General features: G+C 38.3%; 1 protein-coding gene across 2 annotated transcripts in view; it reads right to left on the bottom strand.

Moving 5' to 3' along the window:
• MCC (MCC regulator of WNT signaling pathway) overlaps window positions 1-22339 on the bottom strand; it is a 464176-nt gene that overhangs the window by 320128 nt on the left and 121709 nt on the right. For both annotated transcript variants that reach the window (XM_067731409.1, XM_067731408.1), the window contains one exon: window positions 4971-5185. In XM_067731409.1, the coding sequence (XP_067587510.1) occupies window positions 4971-5185 (215 nt within the window). The remainder of the gene's footprint in view (window positions 1-4970; window positions 5186-22339) is intronic.

Below are 22339 nucleotides of genomic sequence, written 5' to 3'. Positions count from 1 at the left end.
CCAAAGCAATATACAGATTTAATGCGATCCCATCAAATTACCTATGACATTTTTCACAGAACTAGAACAAATAATCCTAAAATTTATATGGAAACATAAAAGACCCAGAATTGACAAAGCAATCCTGAGGAAAAAGAACAAAGTAGGGGGCATAACTCTTCCAGACCTCAGACAGTACTACAAAGCTACAGTAATCAAAACAGTGTGGTACTGGCACAAAAACAGACATATGGATCAATGGAAAAGAATAGAGAGCCCAGAAATAAACCCACACACCTATGGACAATTAATTTTTTTTTTTTTTTTTTTTTGCGTTACATGGGTTTCTCACTGTTGTGGCCTCTCCCGTTGCGGAGCACAGGCTCTGGACGTGTAGGCTCAGCGGCCATGGCTTACAGGCCCAGCCGCTCTGCGGCCTGTGGGATCCTCCCAGACCGGGGCACGAACCCGTGTTCCCTGCATCGGCAGGCGGACTCTCAACCACTGCGCCACCAGGGAAGCCCCTGGACAATTAATCTTTGACAAGGGAGGCAAGAACATACAAAGGAGAAAAGACAGTCTCTTCAGCAAGTAGTAGTGGGAAAGCTGGACAGCTGCTTGTAAACCAATGAAGTTAGAACACACTCTCACACCATACACAAAAATAAACTCAAAATGGCTTAAAGACTTAAACATAAGACATGACACCATAAAAATCCTAAAAAAAACATAGACAAAACATTCTCTGAGACTTGGTCAGTCTCCCAAGGCCACAGACATAAAAGTAAAAATAAACAAATGGGCTCTAATCAAACTTATAAGCTTTTGTACGCAAAGGAAACCATAAACAAAACAAAAAGACAACTTATGGACTGGGAGAAAATATTTGCAAATAATGTAACCGACAAGGGCTTAATTTCCAAAATATACGAACAGTTCATGCAACTCAATAACAACAACAAAAAAACAACCCAACTGAAAAATGGGCAGAAGACTTAAACAGAGATTTCTCCAAAGAAGACATACAGATAGTCAAAAGGCACATGAAAAGATGCTCAAAGCTGCTCATTATTAGAAAAATGCAAATCAAAACTACAATGAGGTATCACCTCACACCAGTCAGAATGGCCATCACTAAAATGTCTACAAGTAACAAATGCTAGAGAGGGTGTGGAGAAAAGGGAACCCTCCTACATTGTTGGTGGGAATGTAAAATGGTATAGCCACTATGGAAAACAGTATGGGGGTTCCTTAAAAAACTAAAAATAGAGTTGCCATATGATCCAGTAATCTCACTCCTGGGCATATATCCAGAAAAGATGAAAACACTAATTCTAAAAGATACATGCACCCCAATGTTCATAGCAGCCCGATTTACAATAGCCAAGACATGGAAGCAACCTAAATGTCCACTGACAGATGAATGAATAAAGATGTAGTATATATACACAATGGAGTATTACTCAGCCGTTAAAATAATGCCACTTGCACCAACATGGATGCAACTAGAGATTATCATACTAAGTGAAGTAAGTCAGAAAAAGGAAGACCAATATCATATGATATCACCTATATATGGAATCTAAAATACAACAAAAATGAACATATCTACGAAACAGAAACAGACTCACAGACATAGAGAACAGACTTGTGGTTGCCAAGGGGTGGGGGGGTGGGGGAGGGATGGAGGGGAAGTTCTGGGGTAGCAGTTGCAAACTAGTATATATAGGATGGATAAACAACAAGGTCCTACTGTATAGCACAGGGAACTATATTCAACATCCTGTGATAAACCATAATGGAAAAGAATATAAAAAAGAATGCATGTATATGTATAACTGAATCACTTAGCTGTACAGCAGAAATTAAAACATTGTAAATCATGTATATTTCAATAAAATATATTTTGAAAATTGTGCATTTTCAATTCAGTGAGGAAATAAAGAACATAATCATCGTCATAGATTGCAAGTCCCTGCATTTGCATTTTGGTCTGGTTCTCACCAAGGATCACCTTAAGTGAGAATGTACAACTTTATTTCTTCATTCGTGGAGTTATAACTTAAAAAAAAAAACTTATTCAACGTATTCTAATGAATACTACTGAATAGGTCACCACCATTGATTATGTGTTCATTATAAGCTTTTATAGACATATAACATTGATAAAAAAGATTTTCACATTTTGAGTTGTGGAGAAGCCATTCTGGCTTATACATGAGTTAACCTGAATTTTATGCTAACTAAAATACCCTGTTTGTGGCCTATCAAACATACTGTACATCTGCTTTAATTAATAAAGAAAAGGGCCAGAAGTAAAGAATGTTTATGTTAGAAATAAAGATTAAATGCCTCCCTTTCTGGGACGCCAATGCTAGTACCCCCTCAATGATAAGACACCCTTCCCAGCTGCCAAGGCCATGCTGACTCGCTATGTATGTGCTGATCTGTTTTTTTTTTAATCTTGAAGGAATGTATCCCTGACTTGTTTAATGTTCTTTGTTCTGACAAGATATAAAATTGCTGAAAACCATGCTTCTCCAGGGCAGTTCCTCAGAGCTATCTGAGAGGCTGTCTTCTGAGCTATAGTCCTCAGCTGGGTTCAAATAAAACACTTTTCTATTACTATTTTAGGTTGTTTATTGATTATTTTCATCAACAACATATATACAGAAAAGTGTGCCAAATGTAAGTATATGAGTCATGACTTTTATTTTTTTTTTGGCTGCACTGTGTGGCTTGTGGGATTTTAGTTCCCCGACCAGGGATTGAACCAGGGCTCTCCGCAGTGAGAATGTGGAGTCCTAACCACTAGACTGCCAGGGAATTCCCAGGTCATGACTTTTTTTTTTTTTTTTTTTTTTTTGCGGTACGCGGGCCTCTCACTGTTGTGGCCTCTCCCGTTGCGGAGCACAGGCTCCAGATGCGCAGGCTCAGCAGCCATGGCTCACGGGCCCAGACGCTATGAGGCATGTGGGATCTTCCCGGACCGGGGCATGAACCCACGTCCCCTGCATCGGCAGGCGGACTCTCAACCACCACGCCATCAGGGAAGCCCGGTCATGACTTTTAATAAAGTGAACACTCCTGCATGGGCTGGGTGCTCAACATGTAAGGGGAATGTTTCTCAAACTGGCCTCTGCAAAGGTCATCACAGGCAGGGTTCCATCAGTTCCAAAACTTCACCAATAATACAAAAAGAGAACCTGGCTGTGGGAAGCCCAGGGGCTGACCAGGATTGAAGGGAGAACAGAACAAAATCCAAGCAGTTACTGGAAAGGTTAAGAACCAAGAAGTCAAGCAGAGGAGGAAACAGCCAACTCCTGCTGTTTTCACCAGTAGGTCTGCTGAAGAAAACTGGTGGGCCTCAAGCCCTGAACCCTTCAGAGCGGGGGCCACTAAATTTTGATCAGTCTGTAACATAGATTCTTGCTATAACCCATACTGCCACATCAGTGTCTGTCTTGAAAAAGGCTGAGCTGATACAGTAAAGAGTAAAGTTCAACTTGCTGCAAATTATTTGTAAAAGCAGCCTAAATCCAGGCCCATGCCAGAGAAAGATGACTTATTTCCTGCTACTTGCCTAGTCTCCTGGGCACACAGGAAGATGAGATTAGGAGAGTTAATAGTTCTACTCAAACTGAGCAAGAATGTCCTTGAAGGGTGACCAAGTGGCAAACAGTGCAATAACTATGGGTTCTTTTACAGGTTTTATGAGACATAGTTACACCATAGTAGTGATTGTGTGTGTGTATGTTTTTAATATATTTAAAAATATTTTAGAAAAGTTGCAAAGATGGGACAGAGAGTTCTCACATACTTCACGCCCAATTTCCCCTATTATGAATATCTTACATGATTATGATACAGTGTCACGATTAATGAATCAATACTGATAATTATTATTAACTAAAATCCATAATTTATCCAGGTTTCCTTAGTTTTTACCTGATGTCCCAGCCAGGGTACCACAAATGAGAAGTTGTCAGATCTTCTTAGGCTCCTTTTAGCTGTGAGTTTCTCTTTCTCAGACTTTCCTTACTTTCGATATCCTTGACAATTTCACAGAGTACTGGTCAAGTATTTTGCAGAATGTCTTTTAATTGGGATTTGTCTGATGATTGTACTGTCATTTTTGCTGTGTATTTAGGATTGTTAGTGCCTTCAAACACGTCACCAAAAATGTCAGAATTAGAAAATATGCCTCAAACACAAAAAGTCTGAAAACCACTAGTCTACCCCAAAGCAGATTGTAAATAGACGTAAATGAAGTTGTCAAGATGCTTATATCACCTCTGGTTTCAAACTTCAGTTTCAAAAAGCAAGGCAGGTTTACGGACCTTTCACACAGTGGCTAGATAGCAACCCTAATTTATAAACTGTCTGCACATCACCCCAACGTGGCCCAGGTCTTCAGCCAACCCCACCTCGTTCCCCAGCTCTAGCTTAAAAGGGAAGACAACAGCTTTTCACCCAAAGGTCATCACGGTACTAATTCATCCTGAGGTAAAAAAGTTTAAACTAAGCATAATGGAATTCTAAGCTGTTCCATAGTTTTCAACAGAATATGTTTTTAAAGTACAAGCAGAAACAATGATCAAACTTTCAATGAAATATTTTCTTGTTTGCTTTTCAAACGAGCAAAGCCCAAATTAGGGAACACAAAGAATTATATCCTATTGACTTGTAATGTCTGGTCCCAGAAAATATTCTGTGGTGAAGCCATTGTGGATATTCTAGTAATTAAATCTGTACAACATACAGACTTAAAACATTTTTTAGGCGACCACTCTGCTCTCAATAGTGAGAGTGAAGTCACCAATCTTAAGTATTTGGAGCCCTTAACATTATTGGCAAGGCTGGGAATGGTACAACATTTAGCTCAATAAAAAAGACAATACCCGATATGTCCCCTGGAGCTCAAAATTCAAATTTTGTATTGGCATACACACAGGCCTAAAGATGTGTTCTCTGAACCAGAAAGGACTCACCGTGTTGGCCAGCTCTAGATAGCTTCCTCCTACAGAGTTGCCAAAACGCGGGGACTGTGTGAGCAGCTTGTGGAAAGCAGCAGCCTGCTGATGCAAAGAGCTTCCCCCATACTCAAGAAGCTTCTGTAGGGCTGACTGACTCTGCAAGTCCGGGCTCTGGAGGTCCCTGGCTCCCGAGTCGTATTCCCAGCTTTCCCTGGCCGCTGATAAGGCACCTAGGTCCAGGAGAGGCAGGGGCGAAAAAAAGATGTTTCCTATATTAGCCTGGGGGAGGCCAAGAGGCAATGATTTGGAACCTCCTAACTCATCCACGTGCCAGCGCGTCAGAACACATGTGGCGCCCAGGCTGCATGCTAAGCACTTTCCCTTTCAGAGTGACACATGGGGAGCTTGGAGATAAAAGCAGTTTTGGGCAAAGCATTCAGAAATAACTATCCAATGAATGTGTGCCTTCCCCGCACCCCAAGAGAAATGTTTAGCAAAAAGCACAGAAGAGCCAAGAAAAGGGAATCCAGATAAGAGCTACAGCTGTCTGTGATTTACACAGTGTTACTGTATGATTAGCCTTCTTACTGTCATCCTTTTTCCCAGTCGAGGAGGATGGAAGCAAGAGAGAAGATAGAAAGTTAGATACGGCACTTTGTCATAATCTTCTAGTGTCCATGTACTCTTAACTGGAAGAAGCTACGGGAAGCTAGACTGTGTTTGCCAGTTAGGTGTAGCCACATGGATGAGCTCTGAACAATAGAATGTGAACAGAAGTGATAAGCATAGCTTCAGAGGCTAGCTCATAAAACCCCCAGCATGTGATTCTTCAGGCCCTCTGCCTCTGGCCCGGTTCAGATGGGCATGGCACCCTTGGAAGCCACGTGGTACAGATGGCAAAGCTGCACGATGGAAGATGCCTGGATCTATGAATTACCTCCTGCCAGGAGGCTGTCGGCTGAACCCAGGTACCATGTTAACTTTACGTGATCAGGAAAGGGAAACTTCTTCTGTGATTGATCCACCATATATTTTTGGTTTGTGAGAGCAGCTAGGATTACCCTAACTATCACAGCAGATTAGAACCTAATTAAAGATGATAATCATTATAATACCACGGGTAAGTACAATGAAAAGTAGACCTAGAGAAGGTCTAAACCCAACTGCCCTCAAGGATGGGCGATATGCAGGGAAACCTTACTGGAGGAGAAAGACTGATGCTTCAGTCTCCACCTTTGCTAGAAAAATTAGATTTGGGGTAAAGCTTGCTTCTTTGTGTTCGCTTCTGAGTAGAAGTCCCTTGTAGGTGCAGCTGGCTGGTGGATCCTGGGTCACATGCCTCTATCTTAGCTGTAAAGGAGGCTGGGAAATTTGTTTTCTGGCTTCCACTTTGGGGAGGTAGGATTTGTAAGACGAGACCTTTCCTAAGCATAGGAAGAGTACATAAAAGGCCTGGGTGGCCAGAAAATACGACGAGCTACACACTGTTCTGGGGACAGAGCAGTGAGCATGATGAGTTGCAGTCCCTGCTTGTGGAGTTTTCATTTTGGTGGGTCTTTAATACATGACTTTTAATTTTAAAAAAGGGATTTGTTAAAATGATTTAATTTGTACTATGAAAGGAGAACATATACAGATTCCTCTATAATTTACTTGAGTATAATTACATAGAGCAAACTACAAATTATGTACAGCGGGTTCTGATGTGAATTTCCAATCTTCCCTTATTGGGTATTGGTGAATTTCATCAATGGAATTAGGAAAACTGTCTTTGTCTGGAACCACTTCAGATGGTTTCCCTCTACTGTTCATGTTCTGCTGATCTTCAGTCAGCCTGACACAACACTTTTTTCATACAATGCTATATAGCTGGGGTGACATGTCTTTGTACCAAAGCAGACAACTCTGTTGTTATGTTTGCAATTGCCCAAAGTTTATTTTAATATTAAAGTCTATCAACTGTACTGCAAGGATGGCTTTGCTTTCCATATCAGCACAGACTCCAAAATGCCTGCCCTTCCTCCCCACTGTTCCTCTGTATGCTGTCTGCCTAGCTGCCACACATTCTCTGTCCTGGCCCCAGCAATGTGTGGCCAGAAGACTGATCGATCCTAGAGTTGAAAGATGGGTTGAATCATTGATGGCCTCATAGCTCATACATAAGGCAAAAAAGCATAGCGCCGGGCCCTTGCCTTTTATGTTTCACCACGGTATCCCCAGTACCTTGCACATAGCCTGCGACATATCAGGAATTTAACACACATTTATTGAATGGATTGCTGAATTATTCACAGTTGTAGTACCTCAGGGTTTCACTTCTTAACCAGGAAAAGCAACATGGAGATTAATTTTAAGAATCAAAATAAATTATACACTTAAACTTTTTCTTCATGCAAAGTTCTTTATGAGAACTTCATTTCAAATAATAAATCACAACAGTTCTGGGATAAGACAGCCCAAGGAAGCTTCATTTGAATGTATTATGCTGTATTAACAGACCGAAACCCAGTTTCGGGCAGAGTTATAAAATCAGGTTAGCCAAGCTCCATGTTAATCATCAAGATCAAAAGGCCCTCACTCTATTACCATAACAAATTTTGCTGAAGTGATGCTGAGAATTCAGATTCTCTGCTAAGGAGCCAAGGCAATCATATTAGTATCCACATAAATGGACCACAAAAAAACAAAGTGTATTTAAAAAAAAATACAGTAGATGTGTATAACTGAGTCACTTTGCTGTACAGCAGAAATTAACACAACATTGTAAATCAACTATACTTCAATGAAGAAAACACAGTAGACTATTCCCATTACTCTCTTTTAATCTGTCTTCACATTACATTTTTCTGGATAAAACCCAACATTCCTGAGGCAAAATTCGCCATTTAATTTGGAAGAACTCACTGAAAAATTTCAAAAATGTAGGTCTAGTAACTATCTTCCTTTTACCCCTTGAAGCATGATGGTACCTGAGGTTTACAGGCTCACTCTCAGCCTCATGCCAGTCTCTTTTCACCCCCTTGCTCACCTCAAAAGAAGCCTGTTGACCACAGGCAGATGGCCATGTTTTCTTTTCCTGAACATGGATACCATGTTCTATTGTCCCCCATGCTCACCATGCTCTCTGATGTCTCTTTATATAAGGACACTAATCCCATCATGAGGGCCCCATCATCATGACCTCATCTAACTATTCCCCTCCCAAAAGCCCCATCTCCAACAACTATCACATTGGTGGTTAGGGCTTCAACATATGAATTTTGGGGGGACACAAATATTCAGTCCATAATAACCACTGAGCAGCTGCTCTCCAGGCCAGTAAGGACAGTGACTGTACAGCATCCCATTAAATACCAAAGGTCAAAGCACTCCCTGTGCCTAGAGGTCTCTGCATACACAGAACCAAAGGAGGCCATAATATCTGCCACCATAATCCTCTAGGGTGCTCTGAAGTAAGAAGTAAGATTTATACTTTTAAAAATCTGAATGTTTAGTGTTTAAAGGTGGCAGAGCACAGATTCCAAATGCTTCTCTTATCAGAAAAGCACAGGAAACAAGTGGCAATTTGACATCTTTATAAAATACATCACTGGGAAAACCCTGCTTTCAGAGAGGATGCTGCAACAGAAAATCTGCCAAACATTGAGATCCTTGCTCTGGTGGGTACTTGTCTATAAGCTAGGGCTTCAATCCCATTTTCAAAGTGCCACCCAGGTTTGGTTCCAAAGCCTGCAATTAATGCACTTATTCACCAAAGGCACTGTGCCACCTTCCCATGGGCCAAGCTCCTTGTGAGAATCAGGCAAACCAACATTTGGAACACCTGAAATTTACCTTAAAGATACTACAACAACCATGACAGCTAACATTTATTCAAAGCCAATAAGGGCCAGGCACTGTTCTAACAACTTTACATATATTATCTTACATAGATCCACCCACAGTCTATGAATAGTAAAGTCATTTTTCCATTTTAAGAAAAAAGATATTTTCTCTCTTTTAGCTTCATTTTATAGACTTTGCTCATTTGCATAGAATAGTAGTTAAGAGCTGGGGTTTTGTGGTCAGATTCACTGAGGTCAAGTCAAGAGTCACCATGACCAGCTATGTGACCTCAAGCAAATTATTTAACCTAAGCTTCAGTTTTCTCATCTTTAAAATGGGGATAATAATATGTATTTCATAGAGGTGCTGTGAGAGTTAAATAAGAGTAAAATATGTAGAACGTATGAGACAATCCCTGGTATGTGACAAACTGATCCAGAAATGTGAGCAATTATCTGGTCACACTTCACGACTTTAGTTATTTGGAACCCATTTTGGACAATTTATTAGGGAACAAATATATGAGAGAAATGTGTACCTCCCAGGTTCTGAAACTTACCTGTTAAAATTACCAGTTCTTTTATTTATGAGCTGTTTTTTTAATTAATTTTTTAAAAATTTATTTACTGTTGGCTGTGTTGGGTCTTCGTTGCTGTGTGTGGGCTTTCTCTAGTTGCAGTGAGCGGGGGCTACTCTTCGTTGTGGTGCGAGGGCTTCTCATTTCCGTGGTTTCTCTTGTTGTGGAGCACAGGCTCTAGGCGTATGGGCTTCAGTAGCTGCAGCAGGCGGACTCAGTAGTTGTGACGTGTGGGCTCAATACTTGCTCCGTGGCATGTGGGATCTTCCTGGACCAGGGATCGAACTCGTGTCCCCTGCATTGGCAGGCAGGTTCTTAACCACTGCTCCACCAGGGAAGTCCAAAATTACCAATTTTTAAAAAACAAACCTTTGGCACCTAACCAGTGGCTAAATTTTCATCAATAGTTTTGTACTTAATATCAGCATTACAGACAATAAAAATAGCCAATTAGGTCACGGCCAAAGTTATGTTTCTCTGAGTATGGAATATTCCATTAACAACTCACAGTCTTTGGTTATCAGGTTTGATAGACTTTGCTTCTCTATTCTACTTGGCCAATTCCTACGTCCAGAGGACACCTGGCCTTCCTAACACCTGTGGCCAGCACCATAAGGAAATCTGCACAGCCCGGCAGTGGCAGCAGCAAGGGCTGAGTAGATATGATTTATTCATCAGACTTGTGCTCTGGCCACCCTAGACACTCCTGTTTTCTACCTCCAGTTCTTTCTTTTCCATCCTTCATTTGAATGCCCGGGGCCTCTCATCACATCACAGGCAGGTGATAATGCAGAGTGTTTAGGGGATCCTGAGACATGTATTAACAGTATTTTATGAGTGGTCATTAATCTTTCATTTATGTGGATTGTTTAGAGAACACTGCCTAACTTATTACCTTCAGTGGAAAGAGAGAAAATACTCCTTTAGAAACACTGGAAGCAGCTACCTTTCTGAATTCAGAACTACCCCACCGACAGAAAGAAGCACAGGGGAATTTGAACAAATTGGCTGCCAGGTGTCAGCCTTCCCTGTCATAGCACATTTACTATTTCTAGATAATACTAACATCAACAGAAGCAGCAGTAAATCCTTTAGTCCAAAGGAGAATCACCATATGAGTCTTTGGTCATTTATTAATGTCAATTATTGGTACAAAATTCAGGAGCTCAATTCTCATGAGGGCCTCTAGCTTCCTACACCACAAATTACATGCAAACACAGGCCAATTGTCTTAAAATCTGTGTCTGTGGTCTCAAGGAGGATTGGGTAGGAAAGGATAGTTTAAAAGACCTATGTATCCTTCTGAGAAAAAGCAAAAAAACAAAAAGTAATTCGAAGCACATATCCTACTAAGGGGAGGTGAACCTGCTGTATAGCACATGGAGCTCAGCTCAGTGATCTGTGATGACCTAGATGGGTGGGATGGTGGGGGGAGTAGGAGGGAGGTCCAAGTGGGAGGAGATATATGTAAAATATAGCTGCTACACTTCGTTGTACAGCAGAAACTAACACAACATCGTAAAGCAACTCTACTCCAATAAAAAAAAAGTCAGTTCTTTGGCCTTTGGCAATCTTTAGGAAGTGAGTCTATTAGCATCCTATTTTGAATACAGGTCACACGTGTCCTATCTGGGGACAATACACTGAATTTCAATGGAACATTAGGAATACAGTGGAAGATGCATTTTGAAATGCAACTCCCTCCCCTTTCCCCTGACCCCAAGACTATTGATAGGTGACAAGAAAGAAAGAAATGAAGAAATGTATTTCTTATTGAAGTGCGCTTACCAACATCATCATTAGTGGATATTTCTTAATGTTCCACTCTGTACAAGTAAATTCAACAGTCCTTAATGTATTTAAGCACAGGCTTGAGAACACTAAATGGAAGATAGTTTAGAGACAACCAAAGGGATAGCTGGAACTAACAGCCTTTACAATTCTTCTCCAGCTTGAGAGTCTATTGTTCTGTTCTTTACCGACTATAATATAAAAGGCAAAGTGTCTGCCCTTCAGCAGTTAATAAAGATGTGGTGGTAATCATCTTTAACCTTTTTAAAAAACTAAAAATAATATTTGGCAGCTTGCTATCTTGGTTTGTCTAAACTAGACCTATGAAGGAGATAAGCAAGAGGGTTGATTCGGGGCTAAAGAATTCAAAGGAGAATTTAGGGAAAGTGTGTTAAAATGAGGAGGCATTGGAGTAAAGAAGAGTTAACTGAGTTTCACTTGACCCTGAGGTTGGGGGGGTAACACCTATGGTCTACAAGACTTTAAGATTTTTTTTAAAAAGATCTGTTTCTCTTGGTATTTTGGATCAACTTATCCTTCTCTTACAAGGCATATTAATGGACCATGTATTCAGTAAGCCCTTGGTAGTCACTGATTTTTAAGTACCATAAGACTAAATGGGGATCATGCTAATCTGGACCTATTCTCTGTGGGGAGAAGCATCATACACATCCTTTGGTTGGCATGCCCATAGGGATGGTCGTATTTCTTGGATGAAAATTAGTCTAATCAAAATGGGAAAATGCCGGGGAAGGGTAGGGGAAGGTGGGGAATACTCAAATAGGAATACAAAAATTGAATGCTGATTCCAGCTTCTTAGCAAAAAATAGAATTATTTTTTATGCCTGAAAAGTTGGCATTTTCGTTTAAGCTTTTAAAAGGTGGTAGGTTATATTAATTTTCCAATGTTAAACCAAGCTTGCATTCAAGAGACAAACCCAACATAGTCAAAGTGTGTGATATCTTGTTTATGTATTATTGATTTTGGTTTGCTAGTATTTTGTTTATAATTTTTGCATCTCTGTTCAAAAGTAAAATTGGCCTATAATTTTTCTTTCTTACACTGAACCTCTCATGTTTTGGTATCAAGGTTATGTGTGAGTCTATGTGAGACTGGAATTATTTGTTCTTCCAGTGTTAGGTAGACCTTGCTGGTGAAGTTGTCTGGGTCTTGAGTGTTCTTTGTGGGAAGATTTTTTTTTAATTACTATTTTAATTTCATTCTTAGTTATAAAACTATTCAGATTTTATATTCCTTAACGCATTATAAAACTATTCAGATTTTTTTCTTTTTTCTTTTTTTGCAGTATGCAGGCCTCTCACTGTTGTGGCCTCTCCCGTGGTGGAGCACAGGCTCCGGACACGCAGGCTCAGCGGCCATGGCTCACGGGCCCAGCCACTCCGCGGCATGTGGGATCTTCCCGGACCGAGGCATGAACCCGTGTCCCCTGCATCGGCAGGCGGACTCTCAACCACTGTGCCACCAGGGAAGCCCATCTACTATTCAGATTTTATATTCCTTAATGAATCAGTTTTAGTAAGTTCTATTTTCTGGAAATTTCTTTATTTCTTCTAAACTTTTAATTATATCAGCAGAAAACTATTTATAATATCTTCTTTTTGTTTATGTTTGCAGCATCTCTAGCAATGTCTGCTTTTCACTCCTGATACTGGGTATAATAATCCCTTATTTGGCTTGACTGGGTGACATAATCTTGACTCAGTTGCTATATGAGCAAATTAGAGGCCCCTGGATGCCCTATTCCTGCTACAAACATGCTACGCCTACATAGCATATGACCTCAGCCAACAAACCCAGATATTGCTAATCAACAGTGCCCAGGTGCTTTGCATTCCTAATGCTGGACCAAGAGAGTTCATGGTCTTCTTTTCCTCTGACCTCAACCCGGAGAGCCTTCCTGGACTCCATGCTTGATTGGGTTGCCTGTTTGGCAGTAAAACTTTCCCACTCAGTATTCAATCCTTGCTCTCTAATGGTCTTTATTTATTTATTTTTCCTTTAACAACTATTTGTGCCTTATCTTTTTTCACTTTAGCATTCTTGCCAGGAAGTTATCAATTTCATAAATCTTTTAGAAAAACCTATCTTTAGTCTATACTGTGCCTCTCTCTATATTGTGTGCTTGTTTTCTATTTCATTGATTTGGGTTATCTTTATTATATCCTTTCTTCTCTTGTATTTGTGTTTATTTTGCTGTTCTCTTTCTAAATTCTTGGAATGGATGCTCAACTCAGCCTTTTTTCTTTTGTCTTCTAATATATGCATAAAAAGCTATAAAATTTCCTCTAAGTGCTGCATTTCAATTGATATTTTCATAATCTTTCACTTCAAATTATTTTGAATTTCAATTCAAATTATTTTCATAATTTTGTCATAGATCGAGGAACTATTTCAAGGTATGTTCTTAATTTCCTATCATATGGGGTTTTGGTAGTGTTTTGATTTATAGATTCACTGCATTATATTCAGAACACATGGCCTATGTTATTTCAGTCCTTTTAAATTTGTTGAGACTTGTTTTATGGCCTGTACATGATCAAATTTTACAAATGTTCCATGTACACTTGAAAAAAGAAGTATATCTTATAGTTGTTGGATGGAGTCTGCTTTATATGACCATTAGGTCGTTTATTAATTGGGTTGTTCAAATCTTACAGAGCCTTATTTATTTTGGCTTTTGTTTGTTTGTTTTGGTCTGCTTATTCCAGCAATTAATGAGAAATATTCTAATAATCCTTCATAATGATTATGGATTGGTAGATTTCTCTTATAGGTGTCAATTTTTACTTCATTTATTTTGAGACTTTATTGGGTAAATACAAATTTAAAATTGTTACATCTTTTTGGTGAATTTAATCCTTCATCATTTTGAAATTTTTGTGGTGTAATAAAAAATATATATTGGCTTTTGCTCCCTTTTCCTGGCACAGGGCTCCTAAAATTCTTGGAATTTCCTGAGTAAGAGTATCATTTGTATACTAATGAGATGACTCAAACGGACTGGAGAAGGGGAGTTATAGGGGCAAGAGACTGAGTTCAGCCATCAGCAGTTGATTTAATCAACCACGGCTACATAATAAAATCCCCTTAACAATGGGGCTCAGGAGCTTCCAAGTCGGTGAACACATCTACGTGCTGGGAAGGTGGTGCAACCCAATTCCATGGGGACAGAGGCTCCTGTGCTTGGGATTCTCTGGGTCTTGCCCTATATACCTCTTTATCTGGCTGTTCAATTATTATACCTTTACAATAAACTGTAATAATAAGTATAGCACTTTACTGAGTTCTATTGTCATTCTAGAAATTATAAAACCTGAGAAGGGTGTTGTGGAAAACCCCCGAATTTGTAGTTGGCCAGGAAGAGGTACAGGTAGCCTGGGGATCCCCTCTGTGGGTGATGTCTGAAGTTGAGGCAGGGTTGTGGGATTGATGCCTTAACTTGTGGGGTCTGTGCTAACTCCAGGTAGCATCAGAGTTGAACTGAACTGTAGGAAACCTGGTTGGGTCAGAGAATCAGAGACTTAGTATTAGAGTGATCTATTTGGTGTCAGGAAAAAAACCCACACCCTACTTTTTAACTTAAAGACAATTTTGTTTCCTATTATTATAGTTACTCCAGATTTCTTTTGTTGAGGAAGCCTTAACATACATTTTGCCATTGTTTTTCTTTCAAGCTTTTCATTGTTTTTCTTAAAATATTTATTTATTTTTTATTTATTTATTTAGGCTGTGCCAGGTCTTAGCTGCGGCATGTGGGATATTCATTGCAGCATGTGGTATCTTTAGCTGCGGCATGTTGACTTCTTAGTTGCAGTATGCACATGGGATCCAGCTCCCCGACCAGGGATCGAACCCGGGCCCCCTGCATCAGGAGCATGGAATCTTACCCACTGGACCACCAGGGAAGTCCCTCATTGGTTTTTGATTTATCCCTTATAAACAGCCCATAAGCAGATTTTTACAATCCACTCTTACCACTTATGTCTTTAACTATAGAATTTAATCTATTTACATGTAATTGAAATACTAATAGAAGGATTAATCTCTTTTCATCTTATTTTGTTATTCCTATATGTCTACTTGTTCTATATTTCTTTCTCTTTTCTTGACTTTTGAAACATTTTCTCATTCTATATTTTACATCTATAGGTTTGAGAGTTAAATGCTTTCTATTTTACTGATTATGATAGACGTCACAACATACATCCTTAATTTATCAAAATCTAAAGTTTATCTATATCTTTACCTAGCTCTGGACAATATAAGAACCTTAGAAAACTTAAAATCTATTCATCCCACTCTCAACCTATATGCTTCTATTGTTGAATATTTATTTTCTCTTAAAACTCCAAGAAAAGTATTATTGCTTTTTACTGTTTATTTAAGTTTATTCACATATTTAACACTTTCTTTATTCTTCTTTCTCCCTTCCAACTCAGAACTTCTATCTGGAACCACTCTCATTTTGTTTTAAATATATCCTTTAGAATTTATCTTAATGAAGGTCTTCTCTAGGTTCATGTTTGTCTTTAAATGTCTTTATTTCACCCTGATTCTTGAAAGATACTTTTGCTGGGTATGGTGTGTTAGCTTGTCAATTACCTTTCTCAATACACAGAGGACAGAGGAATGCCATTGTCTTGCATTATTCTTGAGAGTCCGCTCTCAGCCTAACTGTTGCTCCTTTGAAAGTAATCTGCCTCTTAAAAAAATACTTTCCTAGATTTTCTCTTTATCTTTGGTGTTCTACAGGCTCACAGTAATGTGTCTAATTATCTAATTATGTTACTTGATATGTATATTTCTTGTAATTTTTCCTGCTCAGGACTCATTGGGATTTTGGAATCTACTGGTTAGTATCTAGTTTTCAAAAATTCTAAGCCATTACTTCAAATGCTTATTCTGCTTCATTCTTTCTTTCCTCTTCTTCTGAGAATCCAATTTTATGTTATGTCTCTCTTTCATATTTTACCTTTTACATGTGTTTCTTCCTCTGTGCTTTATAATGTCGTCTAACGTTTTTTCTATTTCACTAATTCTCTCTTTATCTCTAACTAATTTGTTGTTAATTTTAATTGTTTTATTTCAACTATAACATTTCTCATTCCTAGATGTCCATTTGGTTCTTTTTCAAATCTGCTTGGTTTTTTGGTTTCCTTTTTCTACCTTATATTTTCTTTCTGAACATAGTAAACATAATTACTTTATATTCTGAGTCTGATAATTCCAATAAATGAAATCTTGGTGGCTTTGTTTTTTATGTTAATTCCGGCTCATGGTATGTAGTCTCCTGATATACTTAGTAATTTTAGATACTGAGTTGCCCGTATTCCTTGGAAAATTATTTGTGGAGATACTTTTAGAACTGCTTTACTCATCTCCAAGGCAACTTCTCTTAGAATACTCTGAGGGTTGTAGACTTCTGGTTCAACTTTACACAAAGGGTAGAGCCCTCTAATATTCTAGTACTTGAAATAAAGGTATATTTTATAAAATTCCCTACCTGAGCAGTCCTTGGAATTTGTCTTCTGTTCCCAGAACCCACAAGGTCATGTAATCCAAAATTCAATTTTACCAGGTTCAGACAATAATCTCAAGGTAAAAGTGGCTTGATGCTCCAAGCTTCCTCACTGACGTATTTTAGACTCACAAATTTTACTATTTCACTAGATATTCAGGGTGTTAAAGGAGGGCTTTAAAACTATAGTCATTTCAGCTTTACAACCTGTTTCAGCTGGAAGATATATCCTGATATCTAATCATGTTACTTGATATGGGAATCCATATTTGTTCTTTAAAATATGACTTGTGTGAATTATGATGATGTAAACTACATATTCACAAATGGGCCATGCCTACTTTTCTTTTCTTGAATAATCTTGTTTTCCCTAAAATTAATACTTTGTATCTTTGTTTAGTTTTCTACGTATCATGAATTCAGCCTCAGTTTCTTAGCTAATTATCTAAACCTCCTCTTAATAATTTAAGATGCAGAGATATTCCATCAAATTTAGTCAGAAAAACTTATCTGGAGCTTTTTGACCTGCTGTAGTCCAGACTGGTTCCAAAGACCATTATGCTTCACTTCTAACTTGTTTTCACTCTTTGTTTCATGATTCCATGTATTTTTCTTCCTAGGTTAACTCCGTTTTTTGGGAGGTCTAGTAGATTTCTAAGAAATTAGGCATGGGAAATAAATTTTCTGAGACTTTGCTGCATGAAAACATTTATATTTTATCCTTATACTTCATTAATAGTTGGTAAAGAATTCTAAGTTGGAAACAATTCTTCAGACTTTTGAAGACAATGCTAATTTAATGTCTGTCATTGTTTTTGAGAAGTCAGAAGCCATTCTGATTCCAAATCTTTTATACTTGTGCTCTTTTGTTTTTCCTCTGAAAGTTTGAAGAATTTTTTTTTTTTTTTTTGTCCCTAGTGTTATGAAATTTCACAATGATGTGTGTCTTAAAATTCTGTGGTAGGTGATGCTTGGTCAGCCCCTTCTATCAGGAAACACATTCTTCAGTTTGGAGGACAATTCATGGACCATTTTGTTGACGATTTCTCCCCCTGTGTCTTCTTTGCTCTTTTGAGAATGCCTATTATTTGGGTGGTAAACATCCTGCACCAGCCCTCTAATTTTTATCTTTTCTTTCCTATCTTAAATTTCTTTGTTTCTCTGCTTCTCTTTCTAGAAGATATTCTTATCTTTATTTCTCATTCTTTTTGTTGAGCTTATAATTTATGCTATGTTTTTTCCAGAGCAGGTTTTTTAATGTTTCTCTTTATCCTGTTTTTTTTTTTTTTTTTTTTTTATGGATACAATACTTTTTCCTGTATTTCACAGTATATGAAAGAGGGACTATTTTGAGTATTCTCCTTACAGAGTCTCTGTTCCCTTTAAGTTTTTTTACTTGTTTGGTCTCTATCTTTCATTTTAGAGGAATTCCTCAGATGTCTTGGTGCTCCTTAGTTGATTGCTCCTTTGGGCTTTATGACCTCCTTATGACCTGTTCCAGCTCTAAGATCTCAGTTCCCCATTCCCCAAATTATGGAAGCCTATCAGGCTTAGCTTAGGAAACACTGATCTGTGCCATACTGGATGAATTGGGACTTCATCAGACCAGGCATATGCAGAAGTGAAAAAGACAAAATGTTTTTCGCCAGCCTTACCGCTTTCTTCCTTCCTCAGGTTTCTTCCATAACACTAATTCTCCCCCTTCCCACTTGTTCTTCAGAATCTCTCCTGTGGATTCCCCTCATTAGAGAGCCAGCTCAAGTAAAAAAACCTGATCATTTTACTAACACACAGTATGAATGACTGATAAGGCTAAATATATTCTCTGGTGTTTGCCTTTTAAAAAATGAGGCCAAAAGCATTCCTTGGGATAAACCAAAGGAGTAGACTCTAAGCGTACAGCTTAGTCAACAACAAAGCAAATCAGCAGAAATGTATAAGACAGACAACTCACTTAATAAAAACAAACCTGGCAATGGAGGGAAAATCTCCACAACAGATGATGTAACAGAATCTCATAATCTCAACTGTTATCATCCATAATTCCCCTTCCCCTTCAGGATTTCCCTCTAATTATCCCTGCAACCATTCCCAGGCCATGAAGAGGCAGAGTTGTTTCCCCTCCAACATTGTGGCCTGAGAATGGACAATTGTTCTTCCTTAATACCACAAACAAAGCAAAGTGGCAGCATTCATAAAAGATTTTATAAACATAAAAGGAGAAATTAACATAGAAATGGCATGAAACTTGATAATCAGGCATATCAGTGGAGATTTACTTTTTGTGGGTACTATCCCTATCCCATCCTAATTCCCAGTCCAGCCTACGTTATGATATTATCCCAATTCCCAGCATTTAAGAGCATAAAACTAGATAGTCAAATTCCTCTTATTAAAAAAGCAAGGGGCGAAGGCTCAAAAAGAAGTCACCTCCTACTCTGTTGACTTAAGACTTCCTTCTGACAGAAGCTGCGGACTGGTGGGTATGAACTATATCTGGTCCACAGTTATATTTTGTTGATTCTACTCAAAAATCATTTTTAAAAAATTTAGTCATCAGTATTAAAAATTTGGAGAGATCAGATTTTTAAAAAGTAAAAATATGTTCTGGTATTGAACACACACACATATATACACACACACAAACACACACACATACAATGTCTGGAAACATTTGGCTCCCATTCCCACATTTGGCTGTAGTTGAGCATTGGCTGCCTCTTTGCAAATGGGCACGTGTCCTCCAGTTTGCTGGAGCCTCCATCTGGTCAACTTCACTCATTTATGTTGTCTACCTGCCCTCAGTAAGCATTTGCAACCCTTCCTTTTGAGCTACACTTCTGTATCTGAGGACCTACTCTTTCCCAGGTAATGGACTGGTAGGAACAATCAGAAATCACCTTCCTGTTCAGGGGAGACCCCACCCATCCCAGGGCTGTGGCCTTGTAGACCTAAGTATATACCATAAACTATAGTCTCAATTTCATACGCAAGGTGGACACTAACAATGGGGTCCTTTTTTATCAGGGTTTTTGCCCAAGAACCAGTACCATCTAGTGGCAAGTTTGGAGATAGATGACATTTAAGTACTATGTTGACATACAAAGGGCAAGGTGAAAAGGTTAATGTTTACATCCACAGATTCTAGACCTAGTTACTGTTATCCAAATGAGATTAAGTGAAAAAAATCCCTTGAAGAATTGTATAACCTAAGCTAAAAAAAAAAGGGCAAAGTGTAAAGTGTTAGAAAAACATAAGCATTTTGAGTGTCTTGGTTGTGGCATTAAAGCAACTGAAGTAGGTGAGATTGGTAACTAAATTTACTCTTTAGGAGTTCAGGGAGTGCAGAGTTCTAAATCTCTATCTAGAAATTCCTAATAGAAAAACAAACAATCCTAGAGGTTGGAATTCTAAGTTTTTGTTAATACAGCAAGAGAAAAAGAGGAAAGAACACAGCAGTGTGAATTAGCAGAAGAACAAACTAGGAGCCAGGAGAGCTCCAGTCTAGTCCCAGCCATGCCACCAACTAACTCTGTGACCTAACAGTTATTATTTAATCCTCCAGTTCTCCATTTCCTCATCTATACTAAACAGATGGTGAAACTAGATGGTATTTAACAGATTCTCTGGGCTGTAATCTTATAATTCAAGGGCAAAATCTTATCAAGTACTCTAAATCTTAAATCAGATAAATCAAAGAAAACATTATAAATACCAAGAGAGAAATCTGACATGGTAATTTTTTGCATTAAAATTTATCTAGAACTGACTGATATGTATTCATAAATGAGAGCTAAATAAATACACAAGGTATCGGATTAAATTCTCCTTCAACTAGATCTTCTTGTAGATAGCAAACTTAAATGGATCAACTGGAAACCATACAAAATTCTTCCAAAACAACCATAAAGATTTAACTGATTTAAACAGTCATTTATTAATGCTCTTTCATTTATGTTCTCCAACAAACTTGCAGTAGTCTTACAAGAGATAAAACAGGAAGCAAAATAAGCCTTCCTGTGCTTTTGTGCTTATAATGTTGAGTGACAGTTTCTCTAGAATGAACAATGGACAATGAAATAGTCTGGCCAAACTAAATACTTTCTGCGAGCAGACTGAGCCTTTATCTCAGCCAAGTAATCATTTTCATTCCATGAAAAGTATCTAAAATCATGCCAAGTTGTATCACTGCCACTGAAATTGGAATGGTTTCAACATCCCATGAAAACAGTGACACTTAACGAATTGGTGCACTTAAATCATGCTGGAGAGAAAAAAGATGAACAATTTTATTGGGTTCTATGTAGTTCAAAAGATACAATCAACACAGGTAATCACTGGCACCCTTCATGTGAGGATTACCACCTGAGATAAACACACCTGGATTTCCATGAACTCTGTCTTTTGCTGACTAAAATGAAGTGATTAATGCCACTGGGAATGAGGCTAAAATAATATATTCAAAAAGAGCAGCATCAAATAGCTTGAAATGCTGATAAAAGACAAAAATCAGGAAGTAAGACAGAACCAGTTTGCACTACTTGAGACATCACTTTACAAGAATTTAGACCACCACAGAACAGTGTACTGTATTACGTGAGGTACTATTAATCTACAAGAGAAATCTAAATTATTTAATATCTCAAGAAATACCTGAGAATCCACTGATCTTACACATGCTTGCTTAGAAGTTTAAAAACAAAATACATCATACTTTGTTTCTTTGTTCTGTCTGCAGTGACTTCAGGATGGAGAGATGAAAGCCAGTGTACCATAAATAGAATTTGACATCTTAAGTGCAGAATATTTAAAGTTTACATGCACATACACATACAGAATTGGAAGTTCAAATATACCCAATACAGAAACTTTTCCATTCTGATAGATAAGTAACATACAAATGACTCTTGATCATTCTCACTGTCTCAGATGATGTCAAAAACATTTGTTGTCTTTGGTTTTGTTAGGTGTTTTATACTTACATTTTAATATGTGTGTTCAATCTTCTGAGAACACACAACACCTTAAATAACCAATGAGGACATAACTTGGTGATTCCGGGGACGGGGGAGAAATGATTTATAATATCCTATCCCACTGCCTTGTTCAGAAGGTCGCTTAGTCTGTTCATGGCAAATGACATGACTTCTCAGACTAAACCCAAACAGATTTTCTCTCTATTTTAGTGTTTCACACTTTCCCTGGGTTAGGGAAAAGGAAAATGTTTGGTTTTAATGGACGCTGCTGATCTTCAGGTTACTAAATCTGTGAGATATATTAAGGCCATTATTACGTTACATTCTTAATTACACTCATAATTTGAAAGCAAGATTTGCCACATAGAAGCTGCTGCTGGCTAATCAAGATTTTCCTGCAGGATTGCTTCTCTGTATATGCTGAGTTGAAACCTCTATTCCTTTTTTTTGTTGTTAAAACTATCAAAGCCATTGCAATAGCCACTCCAGAAAGTGCCTTTGCTGGTGACCATGACAGTGTTTGGGCAGCCTTAGATCCTCTTTATTCCTTGACCCTGATGGACTCTGTAGGCTATTATCTGGTACCAGAGTGATTGTCAGCTCAAATGTCAAAAGCCTTAAACAGCCCAAGAAAACAAACTAGAAGAGAAAGAAGCTCCAAGGTTCATACACTTT

The sequence above is a fragment of the Pseudorca crassidens genome, chromosome 3 (genome assembly GCF_039906515.1).
Source record: "Pseudorca crassidens isolate mPseCra1 chromosome 3, mPseCra1.hap1, whole genome shotgun sequence".
Lineage (NCBI taxonomy): Eukaryota > Metazoa > Chordata > Mammalia > Artiodactyla > Delphinidae > Pseudorca > Pseudorca crassidens.
The sequence above is the reverse complement of the archived record's forward strand: the minus strand, read 5'-3'. Positions and strand labels throughout refer to the sequence as shown.